The 23,562-nt window shown below is 36.5% G+C and overlaps 1 protein-coding gene and 1 pseudogene across 2 annotated transcripts; both read left to right on the top strand.

Annotated features, from left to right (window-relative positions):
• Positions 1–3,174: 3,174 nt before the first annotated feature.
• Positions 3,175–5,739, top strand: LOC143582097 (uncharacterized). Its single transcript, XM_077064736.1, has 8 exons — positions 3,175–3,256; positions 3,336–3,440; positions 3,519–3,598; positions 3,688–3,778; positions 3,868–3,975; positions 4,051–4,137; positions 4,234–4,302; positions 5,182–5,739. Exons 1-8 carry the CDS (start codon positions 3,176–3,178, stop codon positions 5,311–5,313), a joined length of 753 nt encoding a protein of 250 aa, XP_076920851.1. The 5' UTR covers position 3,175; the 3' UTR covers positions 5,314–5,739.
• A 6,692-nt stretch (positions 5,740–12,431) lies between these two features.
• Positions 12,432–15,586, top strand: LOC143582096 (nudix hydrolase 15, mitochondrial-like; annotated as a pseudogene). The gene is made up of 4 exons (XR_013143930.1): positions 12,432–12,666; positions 12,801–12,943; positions 13,745–13,864; positions 15,294–15,586. The product of XR_013143930.1 is annotated as a nudix hydrolase 15, mitochondrial-like (transcript).
• The last annotated feature ends 7,976 nt before the right edge of the window (positions 15,587–23,562 follow it).

Here is a 23,562-nt window from a genome sequence, read left to right as displayed (position 1 = left end):
TTAGAGCTTATCATTGAGTTATTTGGCAGTTTTAAAGGCGAGAAATCATCTGGTGAAGTGCTATTCAATCGAGACTGAAGACTACGGGTTTTATCATATTTAATCTTTCGTTTCTATTATTTTCACTGTGTTTTTCTTCAGTATTATTTTGTTTGATTTTTCCGATGCTAGGCCTAAACATTATAGACTGCCTAGGCTATTGATGAACCTTCGTTGATGTTTGACTTTGATTGGATTCACTTTTCGTTATGGTTTTATGAATCAGTAGATTGTTTGGTTTATTCAATTGATGCATATGTGTGCTTGGTTTTGATTGATTCAGTTTTATTATTCCACATTATCCTTGATGATTGTTTCATATAATAGAATTTTGTTAGGTCATCTACTGTGTGTTTTTTACTAGTTTATGATTGAATTCGAATAAAATCATAGGAATAATATTATCAGTCAAACAAATAAAAGTGTGTTGCTAACCTAAAAAGTTGTAAGGTGATAGGTTATTTCTTAGATTTATGTTGATTAAGGTTGCTAGATTTAGTTCTTCGTAAAGAGTCCGTCTAGGTTTGATTGGTTGATGCTGTCTATCGAGTCAATTGATTTATTAAACTACATTTGATTTTCGCGTTGTAAGGTAGGATTTCATTATAAAGGTATTCGTTCATAATTATTTAAATAACCGTAAGGGAGTTTAATATATAAAACTGGTGTGTCTTAAAATCTGTTGAAAACCCATAGGTGTCTTCTTGAGAAGGGCCAGGGATCATGTTCGGGCTTTCTTTTAAGTGTTTATTTCATGATCTCAGTTCCATAACAAGTATTTTCCAAATAATTGATAACTGAAACTTGGGGGATTCAAACATAGGTGGTTTTTCATCATCATCATATGAGTCGGTCAATCTAAATTGTCTTGTGTTTTGTTACTTGTCTTTTCTAAATTAGTTAATTTATTAGTTTAATATTAGTAACTTAACCCCCCCCCCCCCCCCACCCTTTAATAAATATAAAATAAATAGCCGTGTCAACTTGTCGAGTCTAGTTAGTTAATATACGTAATTTAAAGAGTCTCGTGGGTTCGATATTTGGACTTAGTTAGCTTTCCTAGAGTTGATTGGTTCACTTGTCGGTTAGTAGTTTAGTCGAGTTTTAAAGAGTCTAGAGTATTACTTAGTGTCTAGTTTAGCGTAATTTAGTTATTAATTATTTGACTACTTTTAGCACATCAAGTTTTTGGCGTTATTGCCAGGGATTCTTGGCGATTGTTTTATTTGCTTTGATTAGACTTACTTACTATATACGTACCATTTGTTTTTGTTTTTCTTTTTGTTTTGAGTCATAGGAGTCTGATTGTCTTTTATTTCTTTTGAGTATAGTAAATATGTGTGAGATTTTGTGGTGGACCCCATTTTACCCTTATATGTTCCCAATATGTGGGGTTCTTGGCACATCATTATGCTAACCCTTCTGTGCAGCTGCAGAAAGATGTTTCGCATGGATTTCTTCTATATGATTTTGATGATCCGTATCAGCAGCCTCAGCACAACCAGGGGCAGTTTTATGGTCAATATTCTGATAGCAGCTCTGATGGAGATTGTGTTGGTGCATTGAGTAGGATAGAAGATGGTAACCCAATATATGGCTACATATACCTAAAAGATGTTAGCTGACCATAACATCATCTTGAAAAATCAGCATAGTGTTCTTACAAATCTCCAACATACAATAGAAAACATTGCTAGGAGATAGACGAGGAAGAAGAAAAAGAAGAGAAATTGAAGTATTTGAGATTTGTGGACGAGTCAATCTTAAAATTATTAGAAGAACTTAAAGTTCATGAAAAGAAGTATGACAAGTAAGAGAGAAATGTAAATTAACCTAACCCTTACATATATTTAGGGTGTATTCATGCTAATATAATGAATCAAGTTTGACAATTAAGATCACATTCAAGTATTTACCATGTATTCACCTAATCGCCTTATGTGGTCTAGTGATTAATGAGCTTATCTTTTCCCGACTACACTACTAGTCTACTACCACCACTATTATTACTTAAAAATGCATTTCATATCACTACAAGAGGGATGGACACTGATATGTGTAGGGTGTATGACTTCCAAATCATATGAAAATACTGCCACCTTCCCATGTGGATAGGGTGTGTTGCTTTATTCCATGGAGAAAGTTTGCCACATAAAATGGATTCATTTTTGGCATTTAATGTACTTGAAGAATTAAAAAAAACAAATAAAAAGTTTAAGGTACTTGTGGATATTTGTTGATAGTAGAAATGAGATGGCAATGCATGATTGGGCGGTACATGGGTAGTACGCATTAGTGCCTTTTCACCCTTAGAAACAACTTTGTATAATTTTTCAGGGGAATGTTTAAGTCAAACTCTGAAGCCAATATAAATACGGTTAAAACAATAGGGTGTCACAATAGAATTTTCCAATTTAAAAGTGGTTGTGGCTAAAGAAAAACACTAAGTTATGAAAAGAGAAAAAAAAATGTTTGGAAGGAAAGTTTGTACATAAAGAAGGCTCCGTTTAAAAGCAAGCACATCCTGTGCACGTGGTTGGATATTCCACCGTCGTCGGTATCACATTCACATACATCCTCCGGCCACCGGAAACAAACCTTCTATCTGTTCATTATCCACACTGCCATCTCCAGTCGTAACCAACCAACCGATCTGTTTGAGATGACCGGTGATAATAACCTTTCGGAACGAAACGTGAGTGAAGAAGTTTGTATGTTTGTGGAACAAAGTAAAGAGTTGCAGGAATCGGCGTCGGCGTTAATTGCTAGAAACTCACAGGATGATGCGTCGCTACGCCAACGAGCCCTGGCTCTTGATTCGAATATCAAAATGCTCCGATCTTTTATTCATTCTTCGGCTAACAAAAGAACCTTGGATTCCAAACAGGCTGAAAAAGTAACTAACCATTTGCATTCATTCGCATAGATATATATGCAGCTGTTTTTGTTCATTTGCTCCTTCCTTGCAGATGTATGATGAGTTAAGCAGAGCAAGATATGCACTCAGTGAAGGCGATGCAGCTACATATCTTCCCTGCAAATCGCATGGTATCGATATTTGAGTTATTATTTCAGTAAAAATCATAATCATATTACAATTCAATTGCTTCATTTGGTTACAGGAACCTTCTTGAGGATGTTTCTTGGTCCAATAAACGTCCGTGCTAACCGCAAAGACGTTCAGTTGAAAGTAAAAGAGGAATACTATAGGTTCAGGGTTAGAACTTCTTCATCTAAGTTTTTCTTGATTTTTTTTCTCACTTGCTTATGATATTTTTTGCGTCAAATCTGGGCAGGATAGAACTGCATATCTGTTTCTGTTTTTGCCGTTATTACTACTCGTTCTAAGGTCACAAATTTGGGATGGATGTTTCCCTGCGTTGCCTGTCCAGCTGTACCAGGTACCCTTGATTACTGTATTACGTTAAGTTAAACGTAACAGTGAAATCACAAGTCCCTAACATGTATGCGTGTTTCAGGCATGGCTGCTCTTTCTCTACACAGCGTTAGGTTTAAGAGAAAATATTTTGAGTGTTAATGGTAGCGATATACGCCCATGGTAATAATATGTGATTTATCAACCTTTTATTCAGTAACATATTAATAAAGTTTTAGATAATTATTACGAATGTATATATGACGGTGCAGGTGGATATATCATCACTATTGTGCTATGGGTATGGCACTCATCAGTCTGACTTGGGAGATAGAAAAGCAGCCGGACTGTGCACAGAAGCAGGTTGTAATATTACTACTATTAATGCTGTTGTTATTATTAAGTTTTGAGGTGTGAGAACCGAATATTCATGTGTATTTAACTGTTTTCAGAAAGGTATACAATTGTTTTTGAGATGGGCAATCATGCAAGGAGTAGTTATGCTTCTACAAAACAGATATCAAAGGCAGAGGCTTTATACGCGCATTGCAATGGGGAAGGTGCGGTTAATAATATCCCTTTTATTCATATTTTGGAATTTCTGGATTATTGCAAACTGTGTGTTTTGATTGTAGTCTAGAAGAATGGATGTTGTGTGGGGTGAAACTTCTGGAGTAAAAGGTCAAGTATGGCTGTTATTGCCTTTACTTTTCGTCTTGCAGGTAATTTACTTTCTAGTTAGTTATATCTATATATATGTATATTTAATTTATATGAGTTCGTATTGTTTTACACTCAACTGTTTATTCTTATTACAGGCTTTTGAAGCATATGTAGGTGTCTTATTGCTACAAACTGCAATGGTTGGTGTTGTTTCTGAATGGCAGGTTAGAAACTTCCAAATAATAGCTTCTGTGTAAACGAACACTAACGGAGCATGTTTGTGTTTATTTGGCTAACTTTAACTGAACAAACGATTGGACATGAGCAATTGAATGAATGAGGTTCTCTTGTGTGTGTTCGTTTGTTAAGAGAATTAATGTGCTCTTGTTCGTTTACGTTCGTTAACGGTATAATTGAACTGTTTAATAACATAAACGAATGGAGATTTGTAAACATAAATGAACGAACATAAATGAGCTAAACCAACTAAAAGTAAATGCGAACAGCAATGTGTTGAGCCTAAAATGCTATTTAAACTAGACTAAACTGTAACGGGACTAAAAAAATTAAATGAATATATTAACGAACGTAAATGAACAAATTTAAACAAATTTAAAACTAACGAACCTAAATGAATGTTAACGAACGAACGTTCACGAACATAGTTGAACGAACGAGGCTTGTGTTCATATTTGTTCGTTTAACTAAATGAACAAAGAATTTTGGTTATGTTCGTTTGTATACATAAATGAACTTCATGTCTAACAGTTCACTGATTGGTTCGTTTTACAGGCCTACTTTCATGAAAGTGGAAATTTTGACCTTTTAAATGGGTTGGTTCAGGTTATGTTTTATCTCAAACGGGCCTAAAAAAATAGCTAAAAGTTGAATAGGTCAATGGGCTCAAGCATTCAAAACATCACCCAAAGTCTAGATCACAATAAAATATAAAATATTGACAGAAGTCTATTGGTTGGTGAACTCAACATGATCCGCACCATTTTGAACCACACAGAAAATTACATATTTCGACCCGAACTTGTTTTGAATCGTTTTGTGATCCTTTTCCTTTTTTTTTTATTATTTTTTTTTTTGCTTGGCAGGTCGTTACCTCTGGAATCCTTCTTATAATAATGGCTGTCGGGAATTTTGTAAACACGGTGCAGACTCTTGTACAGAAATCTCAATTCAAAGCAAAGATGATGAGAGGTAAAAGCAAGAACGACTTAAATTGAGCATCATCCTGGAAAAAGGTCATTGATTTAGAAAGACGGCTCGATAGTTAGAACAATGATATATTAAAGAATTTTGCAAAAACACAAAGCTCTGGTATTGCCATTTATTTGGAAGTGTTGAATCTTTTGAATTAAATCACTTAAGAAGTAATTATGTGCTAAATTTACAGCGTAAAGGACTTAAAAGTGTGGTGTGAAATTGACTCGTTAAGAGATCAAATCGATGTGAGGTTAAATAAGCTCAATCCTATATCAAAGCTTGTAAAATAAACGGACTAGAGCACAAACTTTACATATCGATCTTGTCGAACCTAAACGAACTACATTATTTGTACAACTTTTAGTAAATTCATTAAATATACCGACAACATAAATCCTGAATCTCGAAACTTAAAAAACACGAGTGACTTTATTTTCTAGAAATTAGTGCTAAACTTACACTACCTCTCTTCTTTTTTTTTACTTGTTATATCAGTATTGTCGGGGTGACCCAACCCTACTTCGAAAATGTATGCCAGTTTGCCTATCACGTTATACAGGTGGTTCAAAATGGCTAAACTTTTAGGATTGCAGAGGCCAAAAACAAAAACAACACTTGGTGTCTTAGACCAATTTTCTATTATCCTTCAACAAAATAAGGCCAAAAAAATGATTTTATAACATGATATGCTGAAAAAGATCATACAAATTGCACGACTTTTGTCCCTAGTCAAATAAGTTAAATCTTTGTCAGCCAAAAAAAATCATATGTTGCACATATGATTTTTCACTCTAATGTACAATTGTTTGTTTGTTTTCTTTTTCTATTAACTTTTCGCTGGTGAATGATATGTAAAATACCATTGGGCGTTAGCCATTATTACAGTGGCGGATCTAGAACACAATTTCAGGGGTAACGTAAAAAAAGTTTTAACCGTGCATTAGAAGAAATTATTATTACTAGTTTCGCGAGTGCATGCACAAGGTAACGCATTTCGCGTGTACCGACGACTAGTTAGGTATTTTGCGAGTCCCATGCCCCTATTTCGCATAATGCGTGTGCTGGCCTGGGATACCCGTTTGGCGTGCACCAGCGCTCGGTAATGCGTTTTGCTCGTACAAGCGCCTGGTTACATGTTCAGTGTTTCTGTCCCGGTTTCGTGTTACAAACATACTAGGCCGGATTACCCCTTTAGTATGTACCGTGCCCGATTACCCATTTGGCGCATACAGGCGCTTGGTTGCCCGTTTCGTTCATATCGGCGCTTGGTAACACATTTCAAATGTGCCTTCACCCGGTTATTTAAGTTGGGCTTTTAGGTTTTAATTAAGTAGTAGGCTTTTTATCATCTTGAACTTGAAGTTGGAATATTTAAACTTGGTGATAAACCGATGTCATCGTTTTCTTTTCTTTGACGCTTAAAATTGTTACTAATAAGAGGTTGTTTACTCATATTCAAAGTTCTCTAAACAAAATTTGAACCGAAAATCGAATATCAAAGTTCCCTAAACAAAATTTGAAACAAAATCTAATATCAATAATCAATTCCAATTTGGCAATTTGAAACAAAGTGACGGACGGTTAATCAGGCATCATGTAGTGGCGTTGATAGCCGAAAGACAAGGGTACATGCACCGATCAGCCGGTGTCCCGATGATTGAGTGCTATGTGCCTTATGTCCAAGGCTTGATGCAAAACTGCTATCGAGCCGGGGGTCTCACCGAAAGCAGCCTCTCTATCCTTATAGGGTAGAGGTAAGGCTGTCTACATCTTACCCTCCTCAGACCCTACCATAGCTTTGCTATTGGTGGGATATACTGAGTACGATGATGATGATGAATTCCAATTTGGCAATTTACACATTAAACTAAAAGCTAATCAATTACAGTTTAAACATTAACCCTAAATACCTAATCAATTCAAAGTTAAACATAAACCCTAAATCCCAAATTAATTATAATTTAAACAAGAAAACGAAAAATCTTACTGAAAAGATGGAGAGGTGGGCGGTGGCTGTGGATTGTGGTGACTAGTGTGGTGTCCTCCGGCGGTGTAGACGTAGTCCGGCGGCCGGCGATGTGTTGTGTAGTGACCGGCGAGGCGGCGGCTGGGCGTTGTGGTGTGGAGACCGGTGTTGTGGTGTGCTGTGAGAGCATTCTCATCCCATTCCCTATAATTATGTGAGGGAAGTTTGCAAATTATAGGGTGACGCTGTGAGTGCTTGTGAGTGTAAATTATAGGGTGAAGAAAGAAATGCAGTGATTTTTTGTAAATTTAGGGAAATATTTGGGGAAACATGGTTTCCTCTATTTATTTTTTAATATTTATTGGATTGGTTGTGAATAGAGGGGAGATAAAACTGTAATGATAAATGTATAAAAAATATTATTTAATTGAACATGAGAGAGAATGTAGTATTTTTTAGTGTAATTATAGAGATAGAGACAGGGAACGGGTTGAAAATGCTCTGAAGCAGTGGACTCAGAACTGTGAAGCGGCTGTTGCTGTTGTAAATGGATTAGTGAACTGGTTTTGGTTTGGTTTGGGCTTTTGATGAGTTTAAAACTTAAATTGATTGGACTTAAAATAATAGTGGTAACGTTATTTTTTTCTCAGGGATAACGAAACACAAAAAACAGCCAAAATTTATTTTTTTACACTACCCTACCCTCTATGTATGTCCGCCATTGCATTATTATAAACATTACTAAAAAAGGATTGAAAGAAGTGACAAGCACAGTATTGTAGAAGACCGACAACCACTAGTTAGGATGTTAGGTTTAACATTCCACCACTAATTCAGTGGTTTGTCATTGGATCAATTAGTTCTAATTTATTTGATAAAGGACTAGAGTTTGAAAAATTAGAGTTATGAACTTTGTATTGATTATTTGAATGTTTGAAATTTAAAAAATTGTTTGTATGAATACTCAATATGGATTAGAATATCGAGTGCTTATGAGTTACCGCTAAGTTCAATATGATAATGTGAAACCCATGTTAAATTTAATATGCGTGGTAAACTATAAGGCCATCCGTAGTAGGCGTCGTGTTTAGGCGATAACCGGTGAAGAAGGGTGACACCCCCCCGGTTGATTTTAGGGGCGATTAGGGGGGGTACTTATCGCCGTTTGTGTTTAAAAAATAATACAAACGACCGTTGAACGGTCAAAATGAAAAAAAAAATTATTTTAACAATATATACCCCTTCTTCTCCAAACTCATATCCATTTCATACACTACACATAATCAAATTTTTTTAAAATACAACAAAAATGAATCCTAGAAACAACTCGAACCACCCATTCCCTTCTTTCGGTCAATTCCACGGTTCGCAAAACCAACCGAACGTAAACATGCAATGGAACCCGAACAACCGAAACCAACTGAACCAAAATTTTCCGTTTGCTTTTCCTAACCCAAAACTAAACATGTATGCCAACTACCTCATGCCCCAAAACCTCATGGCACCGTTCGGATCTACCCAACCGGAGCCGGTGACGGTGCCGGAGACTCAGACGACACGGGCCTCCGGTTCAATCCAAAAGCCGGCCCGTAAACACAAAAAAAAATCGGGTGAGCCGATGGAGCAACGTGATCCATACAAGCAATGAACCGAGGAGGAGAAAGTAGCCCTCGCAAGGGCTTGGATCGTCGTTTCGGAGGATCCCGACGTTATTAAGTTTTTTTAATATTAACTATTTATGTAACTTTATTTAGTGTTTAATAAAAATATATACTAATTGTGACAAATAATTTTAATTTGTAGCTAACTTTCAAACCACCAAGTTATTTTGGAGGAAAGTATTTGAAGCTTGGCTTTCGCTAACAGGTAAACCCGAAGACTACCGGGGTAAAGAAGCGGTTCAAGCCCACTTGAAGGGCCTTAATTCCGATTGCCAAAAGTTTGCCGAGATATACAACCGCTTCCGCGGGGGCCCATTGGCGTGCGGGCAAAATGACACCGACATCCAATCCCAAACGTTAAGCGACTTTCGAGCTCAAGGGCACACCGAAGGGCGGTTCGGGAAAGCGTTCAAGCATCTAAAATGTTAGGAAAAACTTAGGCTATGCGCGAAATGGAATGGGGAACCCACCGTTCCGGTCGCTCGAGGAGCCGGCGCATCATCCCGGCCTTCAAAAAAGTCAAGAACATTGTCCTCGAAAATCCGAGCACACCATACACACCCTCTGATGCTTGTAACTTTAACTTCGTTGACGAAAACGACGCGATTAATTTAGACGACGACGACCAAGTACATGAGTTGGCTCAACCCCGCGGGAGAGCAAGAAAAAATAATACAAATAAAGGGGAGAGTTCGTCGTCTTCACGATTCAACCCCGCGGCCAATGAAGAAGTCAAACATCTAAACGAGGTGTTAGGGTCGTTTCTAAACACATGCCGTGGAAATGGGAAACGACATGAAAGCATCCAACAAATATCACAGTTTGCTAGCCCAGGCGTTCCAACTACGACAAATGAAAGAAGATTACGAATCCCTAAAAGCGGACGGGTTACACGAAGACGATGCATTATTGCAACAACGACAAGTTTAAAAACTGCACGAATATTATGGATATTAGTTTTTCTTTGTTATGCTTTTTTTAATGTTTCTTTTTTAGTTTTAATGTATTTTTATTTAATTATTTAATTTAATGAGTTTTGATTTATTTAGTTTAATTATTAAAAGAAAATAATAAAAAATGATAGCGTGGCACTGGAGGGACTACAACACCATTACAACCCCAAAAACAAATTTCTATCATTTGCTGAATGCGCACCACGTGTCACAATTCGGCCAATTTGTTGCCCTCCACTACACATAGCCTAAGATGATATGTTACTATCTTGAATGATTATCATGATAATTATGTTAGTAAGATTTTAATGATTTAATTTGATTAAAACAAAAATAACGAGTCTCGTAACGAAACAAACGGTTCCTTAAAAGTTAGATTTTAAAAATGAAAACTTGTATAGAACAATTTTAAACATATCATAATTTTATTAACATTTGTAATGACATGTTACGTACTCTTGTTGATTATATGAAACTTAGTTTTATTATCTATTTTTTATACGAATCAACCAGCTTCGACTCGAACCAGACCGAAAAAATTAATATATATCGATAGAAAAACGGCCTGGAAACTTTCCGCCCCCATGAAATGATGGGTCTGTAAATTTCATAGGTCTGTCCTAATCGACGGTTTAAGTGAATTTGATTAATCGTTCATTCGGCTATGATTATGGGTAGAGGTGGCAATGGGAGTAGGTTGGGTTGGATTTGGGTAATGGGTCAGGATGGGTATGGGTCATGATGGATATGAGGTCAGGATGGATTTTTAAAATAGAGGGTTAGGATGGATATGAGTCAAGATGGATAAAACTAACCATCTTGACCCAAGTGAAGGTTGACATACAAAGGGTTTTCAAAAACCCCTCAAAAAAAATTCAAAAAAACTATTAAAAAAATAATAACTCAAAATATAAATAAAAAACGCAAAATGTAAAATAACTAAAATGTTTCCTCCATCATCCTCGTTCATTAAAAAAAAGAAAAAACTTTTTGTACAGGTTCAGGTTCGAGTTTTTCGGGGGGTGGGGGGGGGGGGGTTCCCGTTCGGTTTTGTTTTTTTTTTCATTTCGGTCGGTTTCGGTATTTGCTCGGTTTTTTCGGTTTCAGTGTTGTTTTGTTTTAGTCAGTTTTTTTGGTTTCATTTTCTTTTTTTTTTGTTTCGTTTCGTAACATTTGTTTTATTTTGGTCGGCTACGTTTCAGTTTTTTTGTTTCGTTTTGGTAAGTTTTTTATTGCATTTTGCTTTTTTTTTTGTTTCGTTTTGGTCAATTTTTCGGTTTCATAACGGTTTTTTTGTATCATTTTGGTCGTTTTTCTATTTCGATTTAGTTTCGTTTTCATTTTTTTTGTTTCGTTTGGTCGGTTCGGTGTTTTTGATTCGTTTTGGTCTGGTTTTTAAATTGCATTTAGTTTTTTTTTATGTTTCCTTTTGCTCAGTTTTTCAGTTTCAATTCCTTTTTTTTTTGTTTCTTTTCGGTCGTTTTTCTATTACGGTTCAGTTTCGTTTCGGTTTTTTGTTTCGCTTTGGTCGGTTTAGTGTTTTTGTTTTGTTTGATCAGGTTTCAGTTGCATTTCGCTTTTGTTTTGTTTCGTTTTGGTCGTTTTTATATTTCGGTTCAGTTTCGTTTTGTTTTTTTTGTTTTGTTTCGGTCGATTCGGTGTTTTTGTTTCGTTTTGGTCGGTTTGGTGTTTTTGTTTTGTTTTGGTCCGCTTTTTAGTTGCATTTCGTTTTTTTTGGTTTCGTTTTGGTCAACTTTTCGGTTTCATTTCGGTTTTTTTGTTTCGTTTTGGTCGTTTTTCTATTTCGATTCAGTTTTGTTTCGGTTTGGTCGATTCGGTGTTTTTGTTTAGTTTTGGTTAGATTTTCGGTTGCATTTCACTTTTTTTGTTTCGTTTTGGTCAGTTTTTCGGTTTCATTCCCGTTTTTTTTGTTTCGTTTTGGTTGTTTTTCTATTTCGGTTCAGTTTCGTTTTAGTCAGTTCGGGGTTTTTGTTTCGTTTTGATCGTTTTTTGGGTTTCGGATGAGTTTTGTTTCGCACGTGATAGTTTGGGTATTTTGAATTAGATAAATTTTGGATAATTTGGATATTTTGTTTTGACCCATTTTAACCTATAAATGAAACTCACTTGTATATTTTCAACACATTCTGACCCACTTGAAAAATTTTTATGATCCATCATAACCCATTTTACTTTTAAAGTTTATCCATCTCAACCCAAAACAATCCATTTGGGTTGGGTTTGCCACCCTTAATTACGAGTAATAGGTCTTCGTTAATTGACTTTAACCTCACCTAACCTTGTGTATTTGTGTTTTTTTAATTTTTACACCTACTTTTCAAGCTCCGAACATTTAAATTTATGCTTAAGTGTGTATAACATAATTCGGAATACCATAACTATTCTTGAAACCAACGTATTTCAGACTTTGAAATTTTAGCATTAAGCTTGGAACACCATAACCGACCTGAATAATTAACCGGCCATTCGGTTACGCTAACTACACCGAAATGAAGTAATAAAAAACGTTGGGAGCAAGCATCATCAATTCCAGCATTTTCTTTCTTTCGGTTTGAATGTTTGTCTCATGGATTCCACTAGCCCTTCAAGATCACACAAACTATTATTAGACATATCTCAAAAGACTTGGTCAAATTCAGCCTCTTTCAAACCCACAACCTCACAAATCCGAAAGACCCAACCGATCTGCAGTTCTCATTTGTCTGTTAGAGGAATCCGATCAAATCTATGTTATCCTAACCAAACGATCATCGAAGCTCTCTTCATACTCGGGTAAACACATAAATGCACTCCAGGTGTTCGATAAAATGCCTGAATGAAGTAGTTGGAACACTAGTGCATTTAAGGTGTTTGATGAAATGTCTTAATGAGGTTGAAATTTGAAATGGGTTTGTTTTGGTTTGCAGGGCATGTTTCTTTACCGGGAGGTCGAACGGATGAAGGGGATGCGGATGATATTCGGACCGCGCTGAGGGAGGCTGAGGAGGAGATCGGTTTGGATCCGACTCTTGTGGATGTTGTTGCTGTTCTTGAACCATTTGTAACCAAGGTCAAACTTTCTTCTAATCAGGGCTGTTACACTTCGGTTTCGGCTAAAACGAAACTTTGTGCTATTGTATGGTTTTGGTTCGGTTCGGTTTGGTCCTAAATAATGAATGTGGGCATAAATCATTTTATTAATTAATAACTGATTGATAACTATATATGCTAACTAAAATTACATATTTATTAAATTAAATACTTATAAATTGCTTAAAATGAAAAATAAAAGAAATGAAAATCTATAAATTCTGTTCGGTTCAGTTTTTTCGATTTTTGTTGCATGGAAACCAAAAGAGAATCATAAGTTCGGTTTTTACAAACACATAAAACCAAACCGTTGGTTTTTGTTTCGATTCGGTTTTTTAGTTTCGGATCAGTTTTTTGGTTTAATGCACCCTAGTTCTAATATGTTAAACATCAAATTAGCCCTTTTGCATATCAAAAGATTTTGAAATTTATACCCTAATTAGTAATTACAATTTTAGTTAAAGATAATGTAGGTGTTACATTTTAGCTGTCTTCCAGTATACATAGGGTTACGCATTTATCATACTTTTAATGTACCATTGTGGTTAAATTGTCAAGTGTTAATACTTTAGTGTTGTAAACTTCATCATTATCCTTTTGGATCAGTGAAATGTATCCTTTTTAAAAAATTACATGTTCTAGAGGGTGAGCCTTGAACTAACAGTTAAGGTTGCTTCTTTTTATTGCTGACAAAACTGGCATGCTGGTTAACGTATCGAAGCTGATATTACATCTTTTTTGTGTTTAATAAAAAGGATCGACTGTTTGATTGCGATGGCAGGAGAATGTAACTGTAGTTCCGGTGCTCAGTATACTATGGAATAAAAAAGCATTCAATCCGGTTCTAAACGCTGAAGAAGTAGAATCCATATTCTATGCTCCTTTTGAAATGTTTCTCAAGGTTCGTTTTCTTTATTTCTCAACCTTATTAATCATTAGACTGCATACTGGATTATGTTTTAATCACAAACATGCCAGATGCTTAAAAAGAGACCAAAAGTTTATAAATGTATATGGGCCAAATGGGATGAAAGTTGTCCAAAACGGGCAAACAACCTCCTAAGTAACTTTATTTTAGAAAGAGTAATCTGTCATTTTTGTCCATGTGGTTTAGAAAGAGTAACTTTATTCTATGAAAAGAGGAAAAAAAAGTGATTTAAAGGTCAATTGGGTTGATATTTTACAAACAATTTTGTATCTGGAGTAAAGTGCCATTTTCGTCCTTGTGGTTTGACAAATAATGCGAATTTAGTCTAAAAAGTTTATTTTTTGCATATGGACCCTCCACGTTTCCCAGTTCTTGCCAATTACATCCAAATCACTAACCCTGTTAAATTTAATCGTTAAGTCAGGGGCAGACATGTCTTTTCACCATTTCTTTATTATAATACTTATTTTAGTGAACTGCGGTTTTCGTCCTTGTGGTTTGTCCAAATATGCGGTTTTAGTCCAACAATTTCAAGTTTGCAATTTTTGTCATTGTAGTTTCATTTCACTTGCAATTAAACCCGAATTTATTAACCTCGTTAAGTCTGGTCGTTAACCCATTTGCGTGCCTCTTACGTGACGACCGGTTTTGTTGTTTTTCTCCCCAAACAAACTTCAGTACTAATTCGCAAGCCCCTTCACGTGAGGGGTTGCGGTGTATTTGGGGAAAAAGGGAAAAAGAAGGAACAAAACTGCCCCTCACGTGAAGGCACATTGATGGGTTTAACGACCAGACTTAACGAGATTAGGGAATTCGGGTTTAACTGCAAGTGAAATGAAACCATAGGGAAGAAATTTGCAAATTTGAAAATACTTGACTAAAACTACAGATTTGGACAAACCAGAAGTACGAAAAGCAGTTCACTGAAATATGTATTATAATAAAGTAAGAGTGAAAAGTCATGTCTACCCCTGACTTAACGATTAAATTTAACGGGGTTAGTGATTTTGATGTAATTGGCAAGAACTGTGAAACGTGAAGGGTCCATATGCAAAAAATAAACTTTTTGGACTAAATTCGTATTATTTGTCAAACCACAAGGACGAAAATGACACTTTACTCTTGTATCTGAAAGATCATAAGAAATTGTAATTTTTATTTGGTATAAAAAACATCAGGTGTGAAAAAAATGGATGAAAGTGACCAAACCACATGGACTAAAATGGTGTAGTTTACTCCATTTATTGGACAAAATGGGATGAAAGTCGTGTAAAACGTACAACCTCCTAAGTTGCTTTCTTTTTAAAAAAATGTAAATAATTTTGTAATGATATAGTTTTCATGACCACATTCAACTTGATTACCGCGTTGTATTCTTAATGATTGGATTTTGTTGATTCAGGACGAAAACAGGCGAGAGGAGGAGAGGGAATTTCAAGGAGACAAATATGTGCTTCATTACTTTGATTTAGAAACGGATAATAAGGTGTATGTGATATGGGCTCTAACAGCTGGGATCTTAATCTCAACGGCATCGTTAGTGTATCAGCGGGCACCGGATTTTGAACCGAGGATGCCTAAATTCTGGAAGAAAAATTATAGCAGATTCTAAGTATTCATTGTAATGTGTATTGCGATTATTGTATACCATGTAGTTGTATGTTTACGTAATATGTCCATTTGTGCTGATGTGTGATGTGGGATATACCAAATAACCTTGAATCCCGAATCTTATTTGTGTTGGTAAAAGGGTAGGATTTTTATAACATAAAACCTTAATAACCGACCTGACAATTATGATTCATTTCATCATTCTTCATCGTTCATCATATTTGCGTCACCTCAGTGCCAACTCAGCTTTACATCCAACGTTCAACAACACCACTTAATCTCTATTATACCTCATTCTCCACCATTCTATTTTATTTAATAACAAATAGACATGAACAAAAAAAAAAGAAATAAAAACAAAAAACCTGATTGGAGGGGTCAAAGGACCTGTGTGACCACCCCATTGGAACCCCGTCATTCTCCACCTAGGGGGGGAGGTGCGATGTTCCATTTCCCTCATTTAGGGATGACAATGAGTCGGGTTTGAGTCGGGTTTAGGAATTCCCAAACCCATACCCGGTTATTAAAGTCCATCCCAAACCCGTCCCAAACCTGCCGGGTTTTAATCGGGTAATTACCCGTCGGGTTTCGGGTTTTCCCATTGGGTTTCGGGTTTCCTATCGGGTTTTGATAAAATACTCGTCGGGGTATACCCGGCTCAAAACCTGACGGGTTTTGTCAAAATATAACTAATCGATTATAAAGATGGTTACCATAAAGATAAAATATTTCAAATAATTAACATGTTTCGACAAATAATTTATTTGGAATATAGTATATTTATAATATAATAATCTATATCGGGTTCATCGGGCATATAATCGGGTAAATGTGTTTATGTTATTGGGTAATCGGGTATATTATAAATCTCAAACCCGTCCCAAACCCGCGAAAAATTTTAAAACTAATCTCAATCCCGTCCCAAACCCTAATGGGTCGGGTATTACCCGCCCCATTTACATTTGGTTTCGGGTTTTCCCATCGGGTTCGGTTTTTTTTTGCCATCCCTACCCTCATTCTCCTCATTGCCTTTCACGTAGGACTCTTCCATGATCATAAATGATCTATACATAGTATAACTAAAACATTTAACAAAAAGACTAAGATCTTCAAGTCGAGTCTTGTTGAAATTTTGTGAATCCAAAGATAATGATCCATACGCCACAGTAAGAGCATGTTTGAAATTGAGTTTGAAAAATGTTTATTGGCTTATTCAAAAAACCATATTGAAAAGCCAGGATTTAGGGCTTTTGAAAAACTGTTTTTGCCTTTCATAAAGCTAAAATAAAATAAGTTATTTTTGTAAAAAAGCTATAATTTGTTATTATTTTAACAAAGTTGCTAGTATGCAGTAGGTAAACCATGCCGGAATGCATGAAAGAGCAAAAGCTGCGACTTAGCTTTGTAGCTAATATAAATAACCTGTTGGACTTCTTCAACTTTGATCGTCTACATGAGGTGTGTGTCACCAAACATTAGAGGTGGATGGCGCTTATGTGACAATCATGGGCCGGGAGGCTGAAGATGATCCACTAAACATAGGTGTATTATATATTTGTTATTTTTATTTCACGTTTTTTTTATTTGATAAAATGTAAGTTGTATTTAAAAGGGTTATTTGATTTTAAATAATCCAGTTTTTTGGTCGGGCACACACACAATTAACAAAACGTTTGACATCATTTTCAACTTTCATCTTATTTTCACTCCGAAATTAATAGAACCATAACTCTGTTAGTTTTGTATTAACAACTTACATGCTTATGTGCCTTCTATTTTTTAAAAAATGTGGTCCCACACCAACAACTCATCTTTCATCTCCATGAAGTATCTCCACCTCAATCAACCAAAGCCGCCGATGTTGCACCACCATCTACTGTACCGTCGCCACTGCCACACTCCTCCCCTTCGTGTCGTGTTCCCCCATTTCTTCACTACACATCACTGTAATAGAGACAAGCTTTATATGGGTTTAAAATTTAAAAATATGTAATCTTTACAAGACCAATTTTTTATCATTTGATAAATATGAGGATGAAAATGGTGAGTTGGGTTTTGATGATGCCGTTGAGAATTTGTGTCTATGAAGGTGCATCCGGTGCAAATGCATGAAGAAGCCAAGCCATTCATTTGGGTGCAAATTAAACAAATCGGCAGCTACGTTTCCTTTAGTTACCACATTTATTTCATATCAGTTGGGTCCTGTCGTCTCAATTTGCAATTAACCGGACAACTAAGAGATTGCTCAATTTGGTAACCGAATCGCTACCCAATAATACAAAGACTGAAGGTTATGTGGTCGTTGGTGGCGGCAGATGGTGGGCAATGACAATGACGTCGGTCTTGACGTAGAGGTGGGTGGGTAGTAGGGATAAACTCGGGATGGTACCGATACCGATCCCGAGATCCCAAAATTCAGAATTGTTTGGTAACAGGCCGAAATTTTTGATTCGGAACCGGTACCGGTGTTCCGTATAAAATTCGAGAAACACTGGTATCGTACCAATCAGTGTAACTACCAAAGAACGTTCACCACTAGTGGTCATGGTTTCATGTGGAAGAAATATGAAGTAGTGTTGCAGGGCCCACAAGCTTTGGAAAAATTGCCACATCATTAAAAAACATGCTAACTAGGAAAAAAAAATTGATGATGTTAATGTCACATTAGTTTAGTTTGGAAGAGCCAAAAGAAATAAGGTGAAAATTTGAACTAGTGGTAAATATTTTATTAGTTAGTAGTGTTCTCGGTTAACGTGAAAGTTTAGAGTATTTAAATCTAATAACCTTATTTAATAAAAACCTATTTATATAAAACTTGTAAAAAGTTTGCAAAATTATATTACATTTATATTTATTGAAGCATAATAAGTATATAAATATATTAATTTATAGGTTATAGTTTAAATAAAAAGTCCACAAAAGGTGATAAGGATAAAAAGCCATGAAACTATGACATATGGAAAATTTCAAATAGTTATCAATTTGGATGAATGGGTATATTTGAAACACTTCTCATTGATTTTGAACTCGGGTCGTATTGTAGCTATTACGAACAGAAGATCATATCAAATAGGTTAATCAAAATTGAAGATCATATTCTCTAATACAAAGTTATTGGTTTGATTTCACGTTGAATCAATTGAGATCAGTTTCTCTAAAATCGATTTGATGTTTTGAAGCAATTTAAAGAAATCGTATTTTAAGAATTGATTGGATCGTTTGAAGCATTATGCCTTTTCTATGGTTATTGCGCCTAACTGATGATACAAGTGTTAGTGATTTAAGACAACATAATGACACATATTATGTTTATAATGGGTTTAGTTGTGTCATAATGTGACGTGTTTTAATGTATTATAGTTGTGCTAGCATTTGTATTTTTATGTGTAATTGAGTATTAAATTCAATAGTCCATCGTGTTTATTTATGTCTAATTGAGTATAACTTTCATATTTTTGTCTATGTTAGCTTATTATTTTATATATATGTTTCATGTCTTTCGTGTTTTAATGTATGATATATTGTGTTAGCATTGTGTTATTTATATTGAAACCTGTGTATAATTTATGTAACATTGTGTTTTATTTATGTACTAGTTAGAATTTCAATGAAGTTGGCGTATAATGTGTTGGGTTTCAATGGTGGTTTGGAACGAAAACGGTCAAACTTTTTAACCCGTTTTAGTTAAGTATATTTGTTTAAATAATTATTAATCACATTAATAAGTAAAACGAATTAAAACGCAGCAGAAAAATTAATGATTATATCGAACCGGAAACCCGAACTCGGATATGATTACAACATATACGAGCACGATAATAAATCACAACCATAGATTTAAATTAAAGATAGATGATTTATACCTCAGTTATTGAAACCGGGTGAGACACCGAGAGATAATAAACGTTGCTAGATGGTGACACAATAACAAACAAGATTCCGGCAACTTTTCCGGCAGCCCGTGGCGGCGGCAGGTGGCTGCAGTCAGCGGCAGCAGGCGACGACAGCGGCTGGAACACGTCAATAGCAGCCCGGGAACACGGCAGAAGCAGATCCGGCGGCTGCTTAGTTTTCCGGCGACCGGCGGTAGTTTCCGGCGACTAAGGGTGGCGGCGGAGGTTGGCGGCGTCAGCAAGGAGTGGCGGCGGTGGCTGAATATGGTGGCTAGGGTTTGTTTGTGATAATGTTAGGTTAGTTAGTTATAAACAATAAGATGTTTATATACTAGAAGATCAGGGTTAAACCCAAATCTTGAACCCATTGGGCTTAAAGCCTAATCATCAAACAAAGAGGCCCAGTATACCATTTACCTTTGTTAATTATGTCTTAGCCCATTAAACAATTTAATTTGGGCTCGGTGTTCATTACTCTCGGTGTAACTCTTACCGGGTCAAATTCTGTAAGGCCCCGAACCCGGTGGCCCTACTTTCGTGTCGGATTTACTCATAAACACAGTTCTTCAAATCAGAGTTTATTAAAACTTTTCGCGGAATATAAAACATCAATCATTTGTTACAAAATATTAAATCTTTTCTTTGATACCATAAGTCAAAACTTTATATTTAAAACATCTTTACTTCTTTCTTCAGATGCCAGCCGTTCAATCCATGCCGTGTGTCATCCTCATGCTAACTCTATAATCAGCTCACCTGCGTGCATACTAAAAGTCAGCTACGCTGAGTGAGTTCTAGTTAATCGAACGCCATACAATACATACACATACATACATATCCGTAGATACATATCCATACTTCACTAGTTACCCTTCTGTTCTACATACATACCCGCTACCATACATACTTACATATCTACTATCACTAACCTCAGTCTACCGAGAGTACGTTCATAGTTCACCGTCTATACCTGTACTCAAGGTCGTGAACACGTACAAGGTTCGCAGTCCTTACCTATGTTCACCATTTATGGTACGTACAAGGATCGCGGTCCTTCCCTATACCATAGTACATCCACAACACGTACAAGGTTCGCAGTCCTTCCCTATGTTGCAACCTAATTCATAGCACGTACGAGGTTCGCAGTCCTCCCCTATGCTACAAAATCAGCACGTATAAGGTTCACAGTCCTTTCCTATGCTGAAATACATCCACAACACGTACAAGGTTCGCAGTCCTTCCCTATGTTGCAACCTAATTCATAGCACGTACGAGGTTCGCAGTCCTCCCCTATGCTACAAAATCAGCACGTATAAGGTTCACAGTCCTTTCCTATGCTGACACCTATCTACATTACGTATAAGGTTCGCAGTCCTTATCTACGTTTACATATATCATCTACTTCACGTATAAGGCTCGCAGTCCTTAACTACGCCATCACCAGCCGAGTCGATGTCCGACATAAGCTAGAGGGATTTGCCATCCTAACTTACTATGTCGAACGTAGAACTCACATGCCATTTCTTGTACCTAAATACACATACTTACATTATAACATAAGAACACTCTAGGCATTCTTTACCTCATTCATTTAACAACCATACCCCTTGTCGTTACGTGCAATATCCGAAGATCGTTCACGCCCCGACAAGTATTCATTTGAAATATTCATACATCTACGATATATAATATTCGTACCTTTATTTTTAACCTGACAGTACGCGCAATATCCGAAGATCGTTCGCGTACCGACAAACAATCATTCATATCTATCACACATATCACATATGACATACACTTATCACTTAGGATAAATGTATTAACAACACATCGAGTATGCACACAGCCCCGAAAACATAACAAGGAATGGGGCTAGAAACTCACCTGAACTCTGCTTCTTTTTCTGATAGCTGTAAATCCCTTCTCTATCTGAGCTCGGCTGACTGTACAAGTTACACGTATCAATACTCGTCTGATCTAATCTGGTGGCCTAGTATTAGCTTACTTTAACTTATCGCTATATAAATTATTTTCTAATCAAACTTGGCTTTAGGCGAAGTTAACCCTCGGGAGAACTTGGCTTCAGGCGAAGTTAAACCTCGGGCGAACTTGGCTTCAGGCGAAGTTATCCTTAGGCGAACTTGGCTTCAGGCGAAGTTATCCTTAGGCGAACTTGGCCGTAGGCGAAGTTAAACCTCGGGCGAACTTGGCTTCAGGCGAAGTTAAACTTAGGCGAACTTGGCTTCAGGCGAAGTTATCCTTAGGCGAACTTGGCCGTAGGCGAAGTTATCCTTAGGCGAAGTTACGCTTGAAGGCGAAGTTACGCTTGAAGGCGAAGTTCATCAGGCGAACTTAATCTTGCAGGCGAAGTTATCGCGCTGCAGATCTGTTTGCCCATAAATCCTTCGTTTCTTAGCCAAATAACTCGATTTTGGTACCCACGGATTCGTATGATCGGCGCCTACAAATCCCAACCATCAAATCGGCCTAAAATCGACGTTTTAGGGGTCCGATTTGGGCAGTTTGGGTTTCGGGTCCGGTTAACCCATCCAATCCTAACCATTTACAGTAATATAAGCTTTGTTGGATTTGTTCTTACCTTACCAACTCAGATCTATCAACAAAATCTCGGGTCTCGGCTTCGAATCTTGATCGGTTAGAATGTGTGTGTATGTGTGTGTTAGGAGTTTTAGGGTGTAGGGTGAGAATGAAGATATTTTGGGTTTAGGGGATATTTATATCCCTTAAATCCCATTCTCATCTAACCCATCTCAATTAATCCAAATCCATAACCAACGTCCATTACCCGACACTAGCCCGACCCATACCAACTCCTACTCTTTTATATCCCGATAACCCGAGTAAACTTTCCCTCTATTATTAAGTAATATAATTAATATTATCTTGAAATTTCGGGATGTTACAAATTCGGTTCGGTCCACGTTGACTTGACCCGAACCGACCATAAAATCCAACAGTCTCCCACTTGGACGGATTTGGGTCAAGTATCACAACGCTAACAGTTAGAGGCGTTCTAGCTACACATAACTGTCCCCAACCGATCATGACATTTTTAAATCCATAACCAAAATATCTTGGAATACCTTATTGCAAGATAATGAATTTAAAGTAATCGTTGTCATCTATCCTTTTTGTATGAGACATCAGTTGAACAATGAGACATGGATCAAATCAATCTCATATAGTGTTTAATTATTGTAGTTCTCGATATAGAGTCAAAGTGGTCCAATCAAACACACAGTAAGTTTGGGTAAGGCCTCACACTTTACCAGCTAGAATCAACGAGGGCGCCAATATGTCTAACTGTTACATTTTAATGTAAGAGTACAGAATCCCATCTTGACTACATACAACTCCCACTGAACTTTAGAACATTCCCAATCAATGCCTTTATAGCTGGCAGTTACGCAACAGCGGTTAACATGATCAAAGAATATTCCTCGGTAAACGAAAGTTCCAATATGTATCTCAGGTCTAAGGATACTAAATGAGCATACTATTATCAAAACATCTTATGATCAAGATCCATGAAGATGATTTGATGCGAGTTACATAAAACGTCATTCATAAGGAGGTCTTCGAGTTTGGAAGTCCCAAAGTCAGAATAGTCTTAATTCAGTGTTCCCACGAGTCTGACCGACTACGGATAATTTAGAATACAATATTCACGGATTAAACGTATTAAAAAGAACACAGTTGTATTATTTAACGTTTGCATTTAACCATTAAATCAAAAGTGAACTAAAAAGTACAACCGTTTAAATGTTCATACATTCAAATACTAAATCAAAATAAATCACTAGCAAGTCTAAGCCCGATATCATCTCTATGCTGATCATGCTTGTTCTGAGTCATGGGCTTAGTGAACGGGTCAGCTAGATTTTGATCTGTGTCAACTTTGCTTATTACGATGTCACCTCGTTCCAATATTTCCCGAATAAGATGGAACTTCCTTAGAATGTGTTTGGTTCTGTGATGAGACCTTGGCTCTTTGGCTTGAGCAATAGCACCTGTGTTATCACAGAACACCTCGATTGGTTTGAGAATACTCGGAACCACGTCGAGATCGGTGATGAACTTCTTCATCCAAGCAGCCTCCTTAGAAGCATCCGATGCAGCTATATATTCAGATTCGGTGGTAGAATC

Source organism: Bidens hawaiensis, unplaced genomic scaffold (assembly GCF_021521415.1).
Source record: "Bidens hawaiensis isolate Kalapana, Puna unplaced genomic scaffold, B.hawaiensis_p1.1 tig00031447_1, whole genome shotgun sequence".
Lineage (NCBI taxonomy): Eukaryota > Viridiplantae > Streptophyta > Magnoliopsida > Asterales > Asteraceae > Bidens > Bidens hawaiensis.
The sequence above is the reverse complement of the archived record's forward strand: the minus strand, read 5'-3'. Positions and strand labels throughout refer to the sequence as shown.